The following is a 12,789-nucleotide window of genomic DNA, read 5'->3' on the forward strand; positions in this document are numbered from 1 at the left end:
CCAACCACATTGCGCGGGCACCTGTATTTGACACTCATTTCATTATACTCTGCTTTACCTGGTTATCTGTGTGTTGTTCCCCTGATTAGATTTTAAGGCAGCATTTCTACCACATACGCCATTGTATTTGCTGAATTCCTTCACACACCATTAATGAGTAATCTTGAGATACTGGATATTATATTTGATTTTTAACTTAAAACAAGATATTTTGCTATGAAGAGTTCAGTTTATAATTTAAAAAGATGCTGATTAGGTACAGAGGAACATTCAACTGAGGTAATACGTGGCCCAATTCCAAGAGCACAGTGTGTAGTAACACTGATTCTATGAATGGTGGTGTGAAATAACACCACATCTCAAAATAGCTCAGTCAAATGCTAGCACTTTAGATACTGAACAGGTATCCATAAATTCACATCCTTTTAAACTCTACTTTTTTCCTCAGCTATTAAGAGTTCTTTATAAGAGTTCTTATCACAAGAAGAAAATGTTTTCTTTTTTTCTTTCTTTATATTGCATCTATATGAGATGACGGATGTTAGCTGCGCCTGTTGTGATAATCATTTTATGATATACGTAAATCAAACCAAAAACAAAAAAGAATTTACTGTCTTTCCTTTAGGACTTGGTTAAATGATTCCTTAGCTCAACAGTGATGTACAACACCTGAAGCATCAACTAAACTAGCGCTCACCTTTCCCCGAGGTTCCCTGAGCAAGCCTCAGGAAGGCCAGCTGTCATCTGGACACAGAGCTCTGTGCAACTGCATCCTTCCCGTCAGCCAGCCTATCAGAAGTGCACTTGGAGAACTCAGCATCAGTTTCAAAGGACGGCGGCTTCTGGGAATTCTTTCCTGGGTCTGAGCAGCCTGCCACCTAGATTACTACCAGAGTTGAGAGGCCCGTTCCCTCCTGTGCTCCCCCCTCCCTCCCTCCCTCTCACTGACTCCTGGGCCTCAGGTTTCCTTTCTTCAGGCACTGGAATTCTGAAAGAGTGCTTTGTCTCTGTTAGAACTTGGAACTCACTTCCACTCCAAGGTTGATGCCAGGAAATTACACGGTGCCTTTCAAGAGAGTGTCATGTAAAGGGGAATCCTCAGCAGTAGATACCTTTAAGCCAAGCATCCAGGGAGGTGATAACTTTAATGAGAGATTCAGAACTCTGGGAACTAGGCTGGGTTCAAGCCTACTTCAGAGCGACAGCATTCGTACACCAGCTTCACCTTCATTCATTCGGTCTCTCTCTCTCTGGTGAAACTTTCTCACCAGCGGTGACCACTGAACTGAAATGGGGCATGGCTAACCTGACCATCACAGTGACTGTCATGGCTGGGATCCAAAAAAGGAAGTTTAGAAGCCATAAAACTAACTGACTTGCTGATGCTTAACGATTCTACCATAGACAGAAATCAATCTCCTTTGTAATGGTGATAAAAGTGGTGATTTTTAGTTACAAAGTTATTGGACAAGATCCAACGTGACATTTGTTTCAGCACTAGTGTTAAGTCTGCATAGAAATTACTTAAACTGCTTTGAAGTATCTTTGAAGGACTCATAAAACCATCTACTTCTAAATGATTACACACTGAGTAGAAGTCATTTTTGTCTATGTATTGATTAAATATAGATTTGAACTTGAGAACAGCTGCTAGTTAAAAGCATATATATATGCATACACATATTCGCAAATGATAAGACTGCATTATCTTGTACCTATTTCGTATGTAATCCTTAGCTCTCTTTCTCCTTTCCCCTTTCTCTCCTGTTCATCCCAGTATTTTAATACTATTCTGTGAAATTTTACTGTCTTAATTTTCAGACTATCTTATATGCAAATGATATTCATTATTTGGATCAAAAACACCATTTACTCTCATAAAGTTAGTAAATCGTTACTCTCGTGTTCAAAAATATTTCTATGTAAGTTAGTAGCTTCTAAATTTGGTCTGTCTTTGGATTTAACTATGTGGGAGGTCTGCTGATCCAATTTAGGGAGTATGTTAAGAAAATATTACCATAGAAATATTGGCTTCACTTCTAAAGTACCATCATAAAAAATAATAACATAAAGGAAAATTTAAAAGGAAAAGGTCAAAGAGAACCTTATTCAAAGAAGTGGATGCTCAGATCTAGGAATTTCAGAATCATCTGTTACTATAATTCCTTTAGTGCTAAGAACCTCAAATTTGTTTCCAGATCTACTGCTGTTTATGATTCAAGGGATTGCTTCTTGCAGGGACAGTTGTTCTTCTTAGGTCAGTTTACTCACTTCTGGAGCCAACAAGTCAATTGTTTCTACAAGCTGAACATTAGCGGATAGAAACAATGCAGAACCACAATTCCAAGTTACATTTATTTACCTCCTGAAAATAAACAGCCCAGTATGTGGGAGACTTCATCTAGCACCACCATCAGAGCAGATTAAACCACATGAGGTTGGAGCTGGCTGGTACTAGCAGAGGTTAATCCGTAAACCCCTTAGAATCATATCAGCTTAGTTCTCTGGTACAGCAGTGGCTGTGTGAGCACAGTCCCCAAGGCACCTAATTGTTACAGTCTTGGGACAAAAACCTTGTATATTTGTACCCTGTTTTATTTAATGGCTAAGTATTTGGATATTTATAGTATCTGGGTTTCTGAAGAGTAAGTGACTTGCTTGATTCAGGTGCCCAAAGTCCTAGAAAGATGACTGGGATCTACAAGTCCTCAGTAATGTTTCTAACACCTAAAACAAACCATCCGAAAAACCTTGAAGAAAAGTATATGTGTTTTATTTGGAGGTGTTACCAGATGCAGCTGAAAGAAAAAAAAATTTACAACAGCAATCCTTTAGACAATTGTGTGCCGAACTTTCTGCAGCTGTTTCTTTTCCTAGAAGGTGAACAGCCCCTCCTTACCATTTCAGAGTATAGCAGGGAGTTTCCCTTTTGCCTAATGATATGCTAAAAACTCTAGGAAAATACTCCATTCCAAGGACTCTATAAATAGCATACAATTTACTTTTCAGATAGTCCCACATGGTATTTATTATCCGACCTTTCAAAGGTAAGGAAACTGTGGCTCAGGGTCACAGAGCCAGTTAATGGCCACGCTGGGCTCCAACTCACAGGACCCTCCTCTGCACGCTGCTGCGTTGCACTCTGGCTCCCAGCCGCGCCCACATCCCACCAGGCTGGCTGAGCCTCGTGCGATGCTGGCCAGCCGTCAGGTATCTGTCTCACCTGGCAGAACCTCACTACAGCCACTGCAGGCTGCCACGCATTTATTTACCAAATACATGTTAAGGGTTCACAGTGTGCCAAGGGCAGTGCTAAGTACTAGGACCACAAAGATAAATAAGGCAAAACCACGAGTAAGAGATTCAGGCAGAGGGGGGAGGAGAGGAAAGAAGGGAGAATAATGGTGTGAAGACCGAACAGGGCTGGGAAGGACGGGTGGACTGTCATCCAGCAGAGGAGGTTTTTGTGGGGACCAGGGGTTGGTATGGTGGGCAGAGTAATGTCCAACCCCCAAGATGTCCGCATCCCAATCCCCGGAACCCACAAGGTAAGAAGAGACTCTGCAGATGTGATTAAGTGAAGGATCTTGTGAAGCAGGGACTACCCTGGATTATCCGGGTGGGCCTGATATAGTAACAAGTATGAGTAACAGGTCTTTGTAAGTAAAAGAGGGAGGCAGGAAAGTCAGAGAAGGAGATACGAGAGTGGAAGGGGTCGTGGGCCAAGGAATGCAGGCAGCCCCTAGAAGCTGGAAAGGGCGAGAAAACAGATTTGCCCCCAGAGCCTCCAGAAAGGAATGTAGCCCAGCCGATACCTTGATTTTAGCCAAGTGAGACTCATTTTGGACTTTCTGACCTCTCAGATGACAATCTGACTATATTACACCTAACATCGTGACTATTTACACAAAACCCTGTCTACCCTGCTCTAAAACCTGTAAAGAGCTAAGCACCTAATAAATGCTGAATCAGGAGGAAAGGACCAATACATATAAATATTGCTTTTATCTTTCTAGAGCCACATGATCCTCAGACACAGACTTTATCACTTCTGCAGTAAAGAAATGACCAGTATAACTCAAGAAAAACACCGTGTGTGTGTACACGGGACAGAGACCAGACGATGAAGTTGTCTGACTACATCCAGGATAGTCAACTAAGCTGCTGCTCTGCCTTCTCACGCTGACTATGGCTTCTGTGTGTCCCGCATGGGTTCTTCTTGCTGCTGCACTATAAATGTAAGCCTGTTTCATGATTCTGCCCTCAAGCCTTCTCTAAACTCTCCCTATGCCCTACCCCATCCCCAAAGCTATCATCCACTCCTACGACTCCAATGGTCACTCCGATGCATGTGCTCTCCCCAGGTATATCTTGTTGCCCTCTCTCCACAGCACTGATCTATCAGGCACACTCAACCACCCACTTATTCGTCTTCCTGGATACCCTGCTAGTAAAACAAATTCCACATGTCTAAGAATGGCACTGAAGATATCAAGAGGACACAGACACGAACCTATTCTAGAGGAACTCACAGATTGGCGGGAAAGACACAAACACAAATAAGTGGAGTACAGTGCATTAAGTACACGCAGAGCACAGTGAAGCTGTAGTACCACACGCAGTGCCAGTGGCACCAAATGCCGTGAGGAGTATCCCAGTTGATGGGACAGAAATCAGGGCAGCCTGCCCAGAGGAGGCAACTCCCGAAAGGCGGCATCTGAGCCTGAGAGACCAGTTAACCCGTGACACCTGACAGCCAGTAGGCTGTAATGCCTGACTGATTTTGCTCTAGAATGGCTCTAGTATCCATCCTCTCCTTGCCATACCTGATGCCACCGCCCTAACTCTGATTGCCACAGCCTCTCGCCAGCCCTACAATAACAGACAAATGCCAGACATTTGTCTCCCTGGGTCCATGCCCTTCTCACTGCAGTGCACCTGCCGGCTGTCTGATCCTCCTGAAAGTACAGTCCTGATTATAAGAAACATAACTTCTTTGCTCATAAACTCTCAATGGCAACCCGCTCCTTACCGGATCAAGTGCGGACTCCCCAACCCAGCATCAACACCCTACGCTTCTGCAAGTGCCCTACTGCACCCGTAGTCCAGCACACCTCATGTTTTTAGGTTTAGTCAAACTCAACTATGTGCCCTGAGGCATGTTTGGACCCTTCTGTTAAAAAGCCTCAGTATTTGAAACACATGAAGAATCAAGGTTTTCCAATTCAGCTAGAAAACACTCCAAAGAACTTTGGCTCTCTAAACTCAGATGAAAGGCTGAATCAACATTTGGAATTTTTCACTTGAATTTCAAAGCATCTGGCAAAATCAAACTTAAAACCTCACAATATCACTACTCCCACCAACTTTTTTCCTTGCCATTATGCTTTGGACTTATTTTACTCAGCTAATATTTACGTACCTTTTTGAAATTTACCTGGAAAAATACTTTGAGTTACTGAGGTTTTCAAAAATTATTATTATTACATTTACCCAGGTAAAGGGAAATTACCAAAAGAAAACTGTTCTGTAGCCTTAGCGGGTGGGGGTAGGGGTACCCCTGGAAATTGGGATGAATTCCCAATTGCATCCCGAATATCTAAATGAAGAAGACATTTTGGTGGATGATGACTGAACAGAAGACTGCTGTTTTATATTTTCATGCTCCATTAATAACAACACTATTTCACAGTTTATGAGGAATCTGCAATGGAAAGGGGCCCTTTTGCTTACCTACTGTGTGGTGAAAGAAAAGCATGTTTGAAATACTTTTAAAAGCGCCATTTATGCTGAGAAATCCAGAAGACATACCTGTGGCTTCTCTATTCCCGAAAGAATGTCTTGCACCCTCTTTACTTCCAACTCATACTCTGCGTGGCAAAAAGAGGAAAAAAGAAAAACAGTTAATGCCATTAGAAGTCAGTAAGGTTGTCAAGTTCCTTTCCCAAGCCTTTAACAAGGATCATCATGAAGTCAGTTGCCTGTTAACCATGAACTTTTGGTACCACAAACATGATAATGAAAATCAGGAATGGGGATGTCTTTGGGGTAGGGATTTCACTGTGGTTGTGTTAACTTGCCACTATTATTGGTTTACACAGTCACAACGCTGACCAGATGAACACTGAATTCTACCTAATAATTCAACAGGCAACAGGGAACAGAGTACCCTGAGGAGGAGACAGGGGAGACCAGTGCAACGAGAAGCTGAGAGCAATGAAGAGATGAGGTTGAAGACAGAGGCCGGTTCATGAAGGGCTGTGAGTTCAGATTTTTTAATTCAAGTTTTATTCTAAGTTTGATGAGCAACCACTAGAGTGTCAAGTGGAGGGACTGACATACTATTGAGTCTGAAAAGATCTGTTTGGTGTCTGCATGAATAATGGATACATGGAAGCTAAGAGTGGCAGCAGAAAGACCAGTCAGCACATTGCTACACTGGTCCAGGAGAAGGATGGAGCTAGCCGGCCTGGGCTGGGCGTGGTAGTAAAGATGCTAAAAACAGGTCTGGTTTTGGAGTTATAGGTGCTGAAGGGTTGGGTATGATGGGCAAGGATGAGGGAATGAAAAGAATCAAGGCTAATTCCTCGTTTGGGGCTTAATCAACTGAAAGGGTGATGGTGTTTTTTAATAAGATGGGGAGATGGGCAAGTTTTGGGGTGCAGCAAGAATTGTTTTTGAGATGAAACAGGAAAAGTACTTGGAGCAGGGAGCATGCGGTGGGAAGGATGTGTAAAAATAGGATAAATTTAATCTGTTTTGCTAAAAGAAACATTTGACTTTCACGACCTGCTTGATGGAATCGAATTTTGAGTCTACAGATTTATTTTTATTTATTTATTGTGTGTGTGGGGGGGGGGGGGGGTACGCAGGCCTGTCACTGTTGTGGCCTCTCCCGTTGCGGAGCACAGGCTCCGGACGCGCAGGCTCAGCGGCCATGGCTCACAGGCCCAGTCGCTCCGCGGCATGTGGGATCCTCCCGGACCGGGGCACGAACCCGTATCCCCTGCATCGGCAGGCGGACTCTGAACCACTGTGCCACCAGGGAAGCCCTACAGATTTATTTAACGGTTCAACCAGCTTATGAGCTATATAACTAGAGATATTATGATTACCAAGACATGTCCTTGATCTCAAGATATTTCAAGTCTTGGGGGGTGAGGGTGGGGGAAGGAATGGAAGCAAACAGGAGATTACAAAGTGACAGGCACTGTGGTAAAGGCCCTCTAAGAGAGACCGCTCTAGAAGCTTCCTAGGAACCAACACCCAGCTGAGTTCTGTGGGCAAGCAGGCACTTGGAGGCGAAGGGGGAAGAGGACTAGGGGTGAGAGCAGGTTAGTAAGCCCAGCTCTTCACAGGCCGTTCATTCACAATGTTCAGGTCTAATTTCCAAGAATCCTCCCTCAGCCCTCACCCCCTTGTCCCGGCCTCCCTCCCGTCATTGTCGTACCCTACTTAGCTCCTTCCCAGCAGTCATCAGAATTGGACATTAATTCTCCTGTCTAACTGTTCACTCATTTATTACTTTTCTTTCCTACTAAAATATAAGCTTCAGGAAGGCAGAGACACTAGAGGTCCAGAGCAGATACATTTTCTGTTAATAACCAGATAGTAAATTTTTTAAATTTGTGGGTCATGTAGAGGCCTCTGTCACACAGTCTTCTTTGTTTCTCTAGCCACTTAAAAGTGTAAGCCCCAGCTTAGTGGGTGAGGGACACAAAAAAGAGGCCACAGGGCAGGCTGCAGCTCCTGGCCTTGCTTCAGGACGTGCTCACCACTCAGCCCAGAGCGCCTCGCACAGTTCCTGCAGACTCACAGCTCGATACCTACTTGTTGACTCAGTCAATCAACCAAGCGTACGTAAAAAATAACAAGAACTTCTAGTTGGCTCCACCCTGAACTTCAAAAGGATCGGTCCTTCGTTCTTTCCCACTGCATTCTGCTTAGTAGAACATGTTTACTTTTATTTTGGTGAGAAAAAGAAAGGGGCTGGTGGCAATATCATATTTTTAAAAACTGCAACTAAAAGAAAACTCACATTCAAAAGACTTAATGTCCCAAGCTCATTTATAATCATGTATTCGTGTTAAGATACAGATAACGGACTATACTCGTAAGTCAAAACATACCCTCACATTTTCTGGGAACTCCTACTAAGTCAACTGTAAATACTGTGTATCTCAGAAGTTAGTTGTCAGTAAAAAACACATAAGCACAGTTGCAATAAATGAACTGGTTCACTTGTTAAAAACAATACTTCCTGAATCACTGGTTATTCCAGAGTTTGAAGCACCCTATGGTTTCAAACACTCACAGAGATACATTCAAACACTAGATACATTCAAACTGCTAGCTGAAGGGGGTCTTTATTGCCTTCTGCCATGACTGACATTTAAAGTGTCTTAGAAGGACAAGAAGCCAGACCCTATCCTTGAGGTAATAAAAGTTTAGACTAGAATAGAGATGATCGCCTATCCAACAAAGAAAGAAGAGAAGAATTGAAGAGCTCTCCAAAGGAAGAATCCTCCGGACTATTACTAGACATACGACATGAAAGAAAGGCGAGTTAAAAAAAAAAAATTGAAGACCTCCTCCCCACAGCCAGCTTTCAAACACACGAGGATGATAGAAGAAATGGTTATGCTTTTGACAGAAAAATGAAAAATGGGAAAGGAGGTTGAATTAGAAGGGGTGGGGGGGGAGGGAGTCTGCTTAAAACTGAAAAAAAATGGGTTTCAGGTAAGAGCCAGACATACAAGTGAAAGGCTCTGTCTGAGATGAAAAACAACTAAACAGGGCTTCCCTGGTGGCACAGTGGTTAAGAATCCGCCTGCCAATGCAGGGGACACGGGCTCGATCCCTGGTCCAGGAAGATGCCGCAGAGCAACTAAGCCCGTGCTCCACAATTACTGAGCCTGAGCTCTAGAGCCCGCGAGCCACAACTACTGAGCCCATGTGCCACAACTACTGAAGCCCGCATGCCTAGAGCCCAAGCTCCACAACAAGAAGAGCCACCGCAATGAGAAGCCCCCGCTCGCCACAACTAGAGAAAGCCTGCGCGCAGCAACGAAGACCCAACGCAGCCAAAAATCAATAAATAAAAATAAATAAAATTAAAACAAAAAACCAAAAAAACCCAACTAAACAACTTCCAAACAGAGGACTTCCAAACAGGACTTGCCCTGTCTGTCTCACTGTAATAAGGAAAGCTGCTATTTTCTGAGCACCTAGATATGTGCTGGTCAGGCACCATCACCTGGCTGATTTTTACAGCCTCCTTGGCAAGATGGACATTCTCTGCTCCATTTTACAGCAGGAGGCAGGGCTGCAGTCTATTCTGCACATCACAGTTTCGTGTCCAGTTTGGAGCACAGCATCTGCAAGGTGTCTGTCGACCGAGGAATGAGGCTGAGGGACAAACGAGGAGGTTTCCCCAGGACCACAAGTCTCGTACATGTCCCAAAGCAAGCAGAGCCTCTGGCTGCATCATGACGAACTAGGAGTCATGAGGGAGAGCGAGAGGGAGGGCCAGAGGGCTGGGACTGGCGGGGTGTTTGCCCTGAGGCGGACGGGAGAAAGGAGGTGGCAGCAGAGACCCCCTAAGTCCCAGGAGACGGTTTGTGTTCTTGGGTTTCTTTCTTAAACTCTGAAAAAGCTGTCAAATGAATAGAGCAAAGGCATTTGGATCTGGGGACAAGGCATGTGAGGAAAGGAAGAACAAGAAAAAGTAGGCCATGAATGGAGCCAGATAAACAAAGGATTCTGCGAAGATCAAAAATAAAGAGGGCAGGGCCTGAGGAGGAAAGGCAGTGACAGGACAGCCACTACCCTATTATACCAAGAGAAATGTGGTATCAAAGCCACACTGGATTCCTTCTTTCTTTCAAGGTTCTGAATTGTGAATACGGAAAAAGAAGAGGAAAATGCATTCACACCACATTTATTTGACGCTTTTCCATGTGTGCTACCGCAGACTAAGAGAAAAAAAGCAAATAAATGCCAGGCACACAATTTGCACAAACAAGAGCGAAAATAAAATTTGTTTAACTGAGCTAAAGTGACAGTTACTTACCACATATAAAATAAACTCTCGTGTGAAAGCTAACTTTCTGGTATGAAAATGCCAAAACTCACAGTTCTACTACCTAAATAGCTGAGTTAACTCAGACCTTGGCCTACCTCTCCCTAAGCCAGATTTAACTGTGCCTCGGAGTAGTCTATGAATTATTACCCTTTCCATAAAACAGAGACCAGCTCTACATAGTACATTTCGCAGTTGGGTCAGGCTTCTGCCTGCTCACGTGCTTTCTTTTTCTCAGTCTCTGTCCCTCTCTCACAGACACACCATGAGTGTGTGCAAAGGAGAAAAAAATTAGAAAGCTAACTAATCCCCTCACGAAAATTAACAAAACAAGAAAGAACAGTTCTGGTGGTCTGCCGTTAGGATACCTTTTATATCAAGTTTAAAAAGAAACTACGCCTTATTTGTTTTTGTCCTCCCCTGACCCCCAAGAGTTTGGTGCGTGCCAACTGAACAAGAGATTGTCCAGAAGAGGAAGAAATGCAAGGCTGTAGGGCAAGGTGCTCTTTCTTCACTATCAGGGCTGCCTTCCTCCCGCTGGTTTTGCAGCAAGTAAATTTATCCAGAGGCAAATCTTATAAGCCAGCTTTCTTTCTTCCCACATTGAAGCTGCCATGAGGTAAGCAATCAAATTAAAACCACTTTTCCACCTGCTTCAATTTTGTTTGTGACCATGGCTGACGTGGGCAGACATGACAACCCACCTTTTACATAACCACCTCCTTAAATATTTGAAAGTCTTTCCCCTGTGGTGAAGACTCTGATCAGTAAAAAAAGGATTACAGGGCGCTCTCAGGACAGCTTTCCAAACAGAGGGGGGCAGGGAGCATTTTATTTTGTAGATATAGACACATTGGGGGTAGGGAATTTCTTGAAAAGGGATTAAGATGGAAGCCTCTTGTTTAAACATGCCCCAATTGAGGTGAAAACTACCCTATTTGGACATGCCAAAAACAAAAAGGAAGGAGAGATTCAGTTCAGCAACTTATACCCTTCTTCCCTCCTAAACGCACATCTCCACCCAAGAAAATAGAGCATTTTTAGCACAGGGAAGGTTAAAATAAAAATACACTAGCAAAGCAAATACATTTTTTTGAAAAAGGACAAAAAAACCCACAAAAACCCCACGCACGTAGACAGAATATGTGTCACGTGAAATTTAAACTTTCCACAAATAATGGTTTTCATGTTTGCTCCAAAAAGAACTGCAAGTTCACACTGTCTGTATAACTGTAAGGCCTAAACTAATTAAAATATCCCACTTTATAAACACAACTTACTTCTTTGGCTTGTTTCACTGTTTTCCTTCTTAGAAAAGAAACAGAGCTAGACACTTAGCTGCTAGCTATAGAATGTATTTATGGCTGTGACGGCAGCCCCTGCATTCCAATGAAATGACATCAGCATTATTTCTCTGTAACGCTTCTGTCTAGTTCTCATCCACAGGGTTCATTTACAGATATGCCCAGCATAACATAATATGCTTTCTCAGATTTGCCAAGGAGCTGACTTAGCTACTCTCTTCAAAAATTATATATAATAAACTAAGGGTGTGGAAAATACACGACTTCTGGTCATGCCCACTTTTAAGGTAAGAGGCTTAAAATCAATAGCAAACCCTCAACATAAGAACTAAATGAACAGAAATAAACAGTACTTTTGGATGAAAAAGAAAAAAAGCGGCTCAATAATAGGGACAAACTGGATATCTAGACAATGCCTACTAATGCTGATGAGAACAAATGAAGGTAAAGGAAAGACAGTTTACGAACGCTTGCTGAATTGCTTTTCTAATCAGAAAAATAAATATCATCTTCATTTTTAAAATATTACTTATCCTGGGGAAAAAAAGAGGCATCAATAATTGCATACGAAAGTTAGATTAACTACCTAACAACCTCCATTTAGTGATTATGATCCACAGTTAGCGGTGTTAAATACAAATATTAAAAATGTATAAAATCACAAGGAATAAATTCGCAAAATATAAAGACAATGCAGTTAATCCCCAAAGACAAATATGCCAGAAATACCTTCAGATATCAATCATCCTGATGCTAAAAATGCAAAGACAAACATCTTTCTAGCCATTTAGCTGGTTAAGTGGTTACACTATTTGAAATCCTGAAAGACAGACAAGGGAATACCAGACTCTCAACAGTGAAAAGAAAACAGCAGGTAGGCGAACATACGTTGTGGGAAGTTGCCTTCCAGTCTAGGAAAATATTTTCAAGAGCGACATGGGTTCCAGACAGATTCTGGAACCTTAGAGAAAGCAGAAGAGGGGAGATGAATTCCTTTTGCAGATGGAGTGGCCAGCTGGATAGGAGGGAAGGCCAGAGAATGTAAATGGTACAAGGGAGGCTGATTTCCTCTGGGCTTTTGTTGCTATTTCTGGAATTCAGAAGAAAGAGTGATCTTCTGTCCTAGCCCAAGATCTGAGCAAAGCCCTACTAGGAACATTCATATTAGTTTACCCACAGGCAAAACGGGTCCCATTCGGGCAAAAGGTGTACTACACTTTAGTTAATAAGATACAAAAGTGCGAGGTCTGGGCTTTAACGAAAAGCGAAAGCACCAGATCCATTACCCTTGCTGAATCGCAGGTCTCAGTTTCTCTCTCAACCTCCTCCTGTGATGCCAACTGAATTGGATTCTACCTAAAATGCTAAGAGAGTCTATGCTCACTTCTGTCAAAGTCTCTAAGA

General features: G+C 42.9%; 1 protein-coding gene across 3 annotated transcripts in view; it reads right to left on the minus strand.

Moving 5' to 3' along the window:
• The window catches only part of FNDC3B (fibronectin type III domain containing 3B), a 359,867-nt gene that overhangs the window by 100,479 nt on the left and 246,599 nt on the right, over positions 1-12,789 (minus strand). For all 3 annotated transcript variants that reach the window (XM_082624742.1, XM_082624743.1, XM_082624744.1), the window contains exon 7: positions 5,812-5,870. In XM_082624742.1, coding sequence (XP_082480868.1) covers positions 5,812-5,870 — 59 coding nt within the window. The remainder of the gene's footprint in view (positions 1-5,811; positions 5,871-12,789) is intronic.

Source organism: Mesoplodon mirus, assembly GCF_964341445.2.
Source record: "Mesoplodon mirus genome assembly, chromosome: 6".
Classification (NCBI taxonomy): Eukaryota; Metazoa; Chordata; class Mammalia; order Artiodactyla; family Ziphiidae; genus Mesoplodon; species Mesoplodon mirus.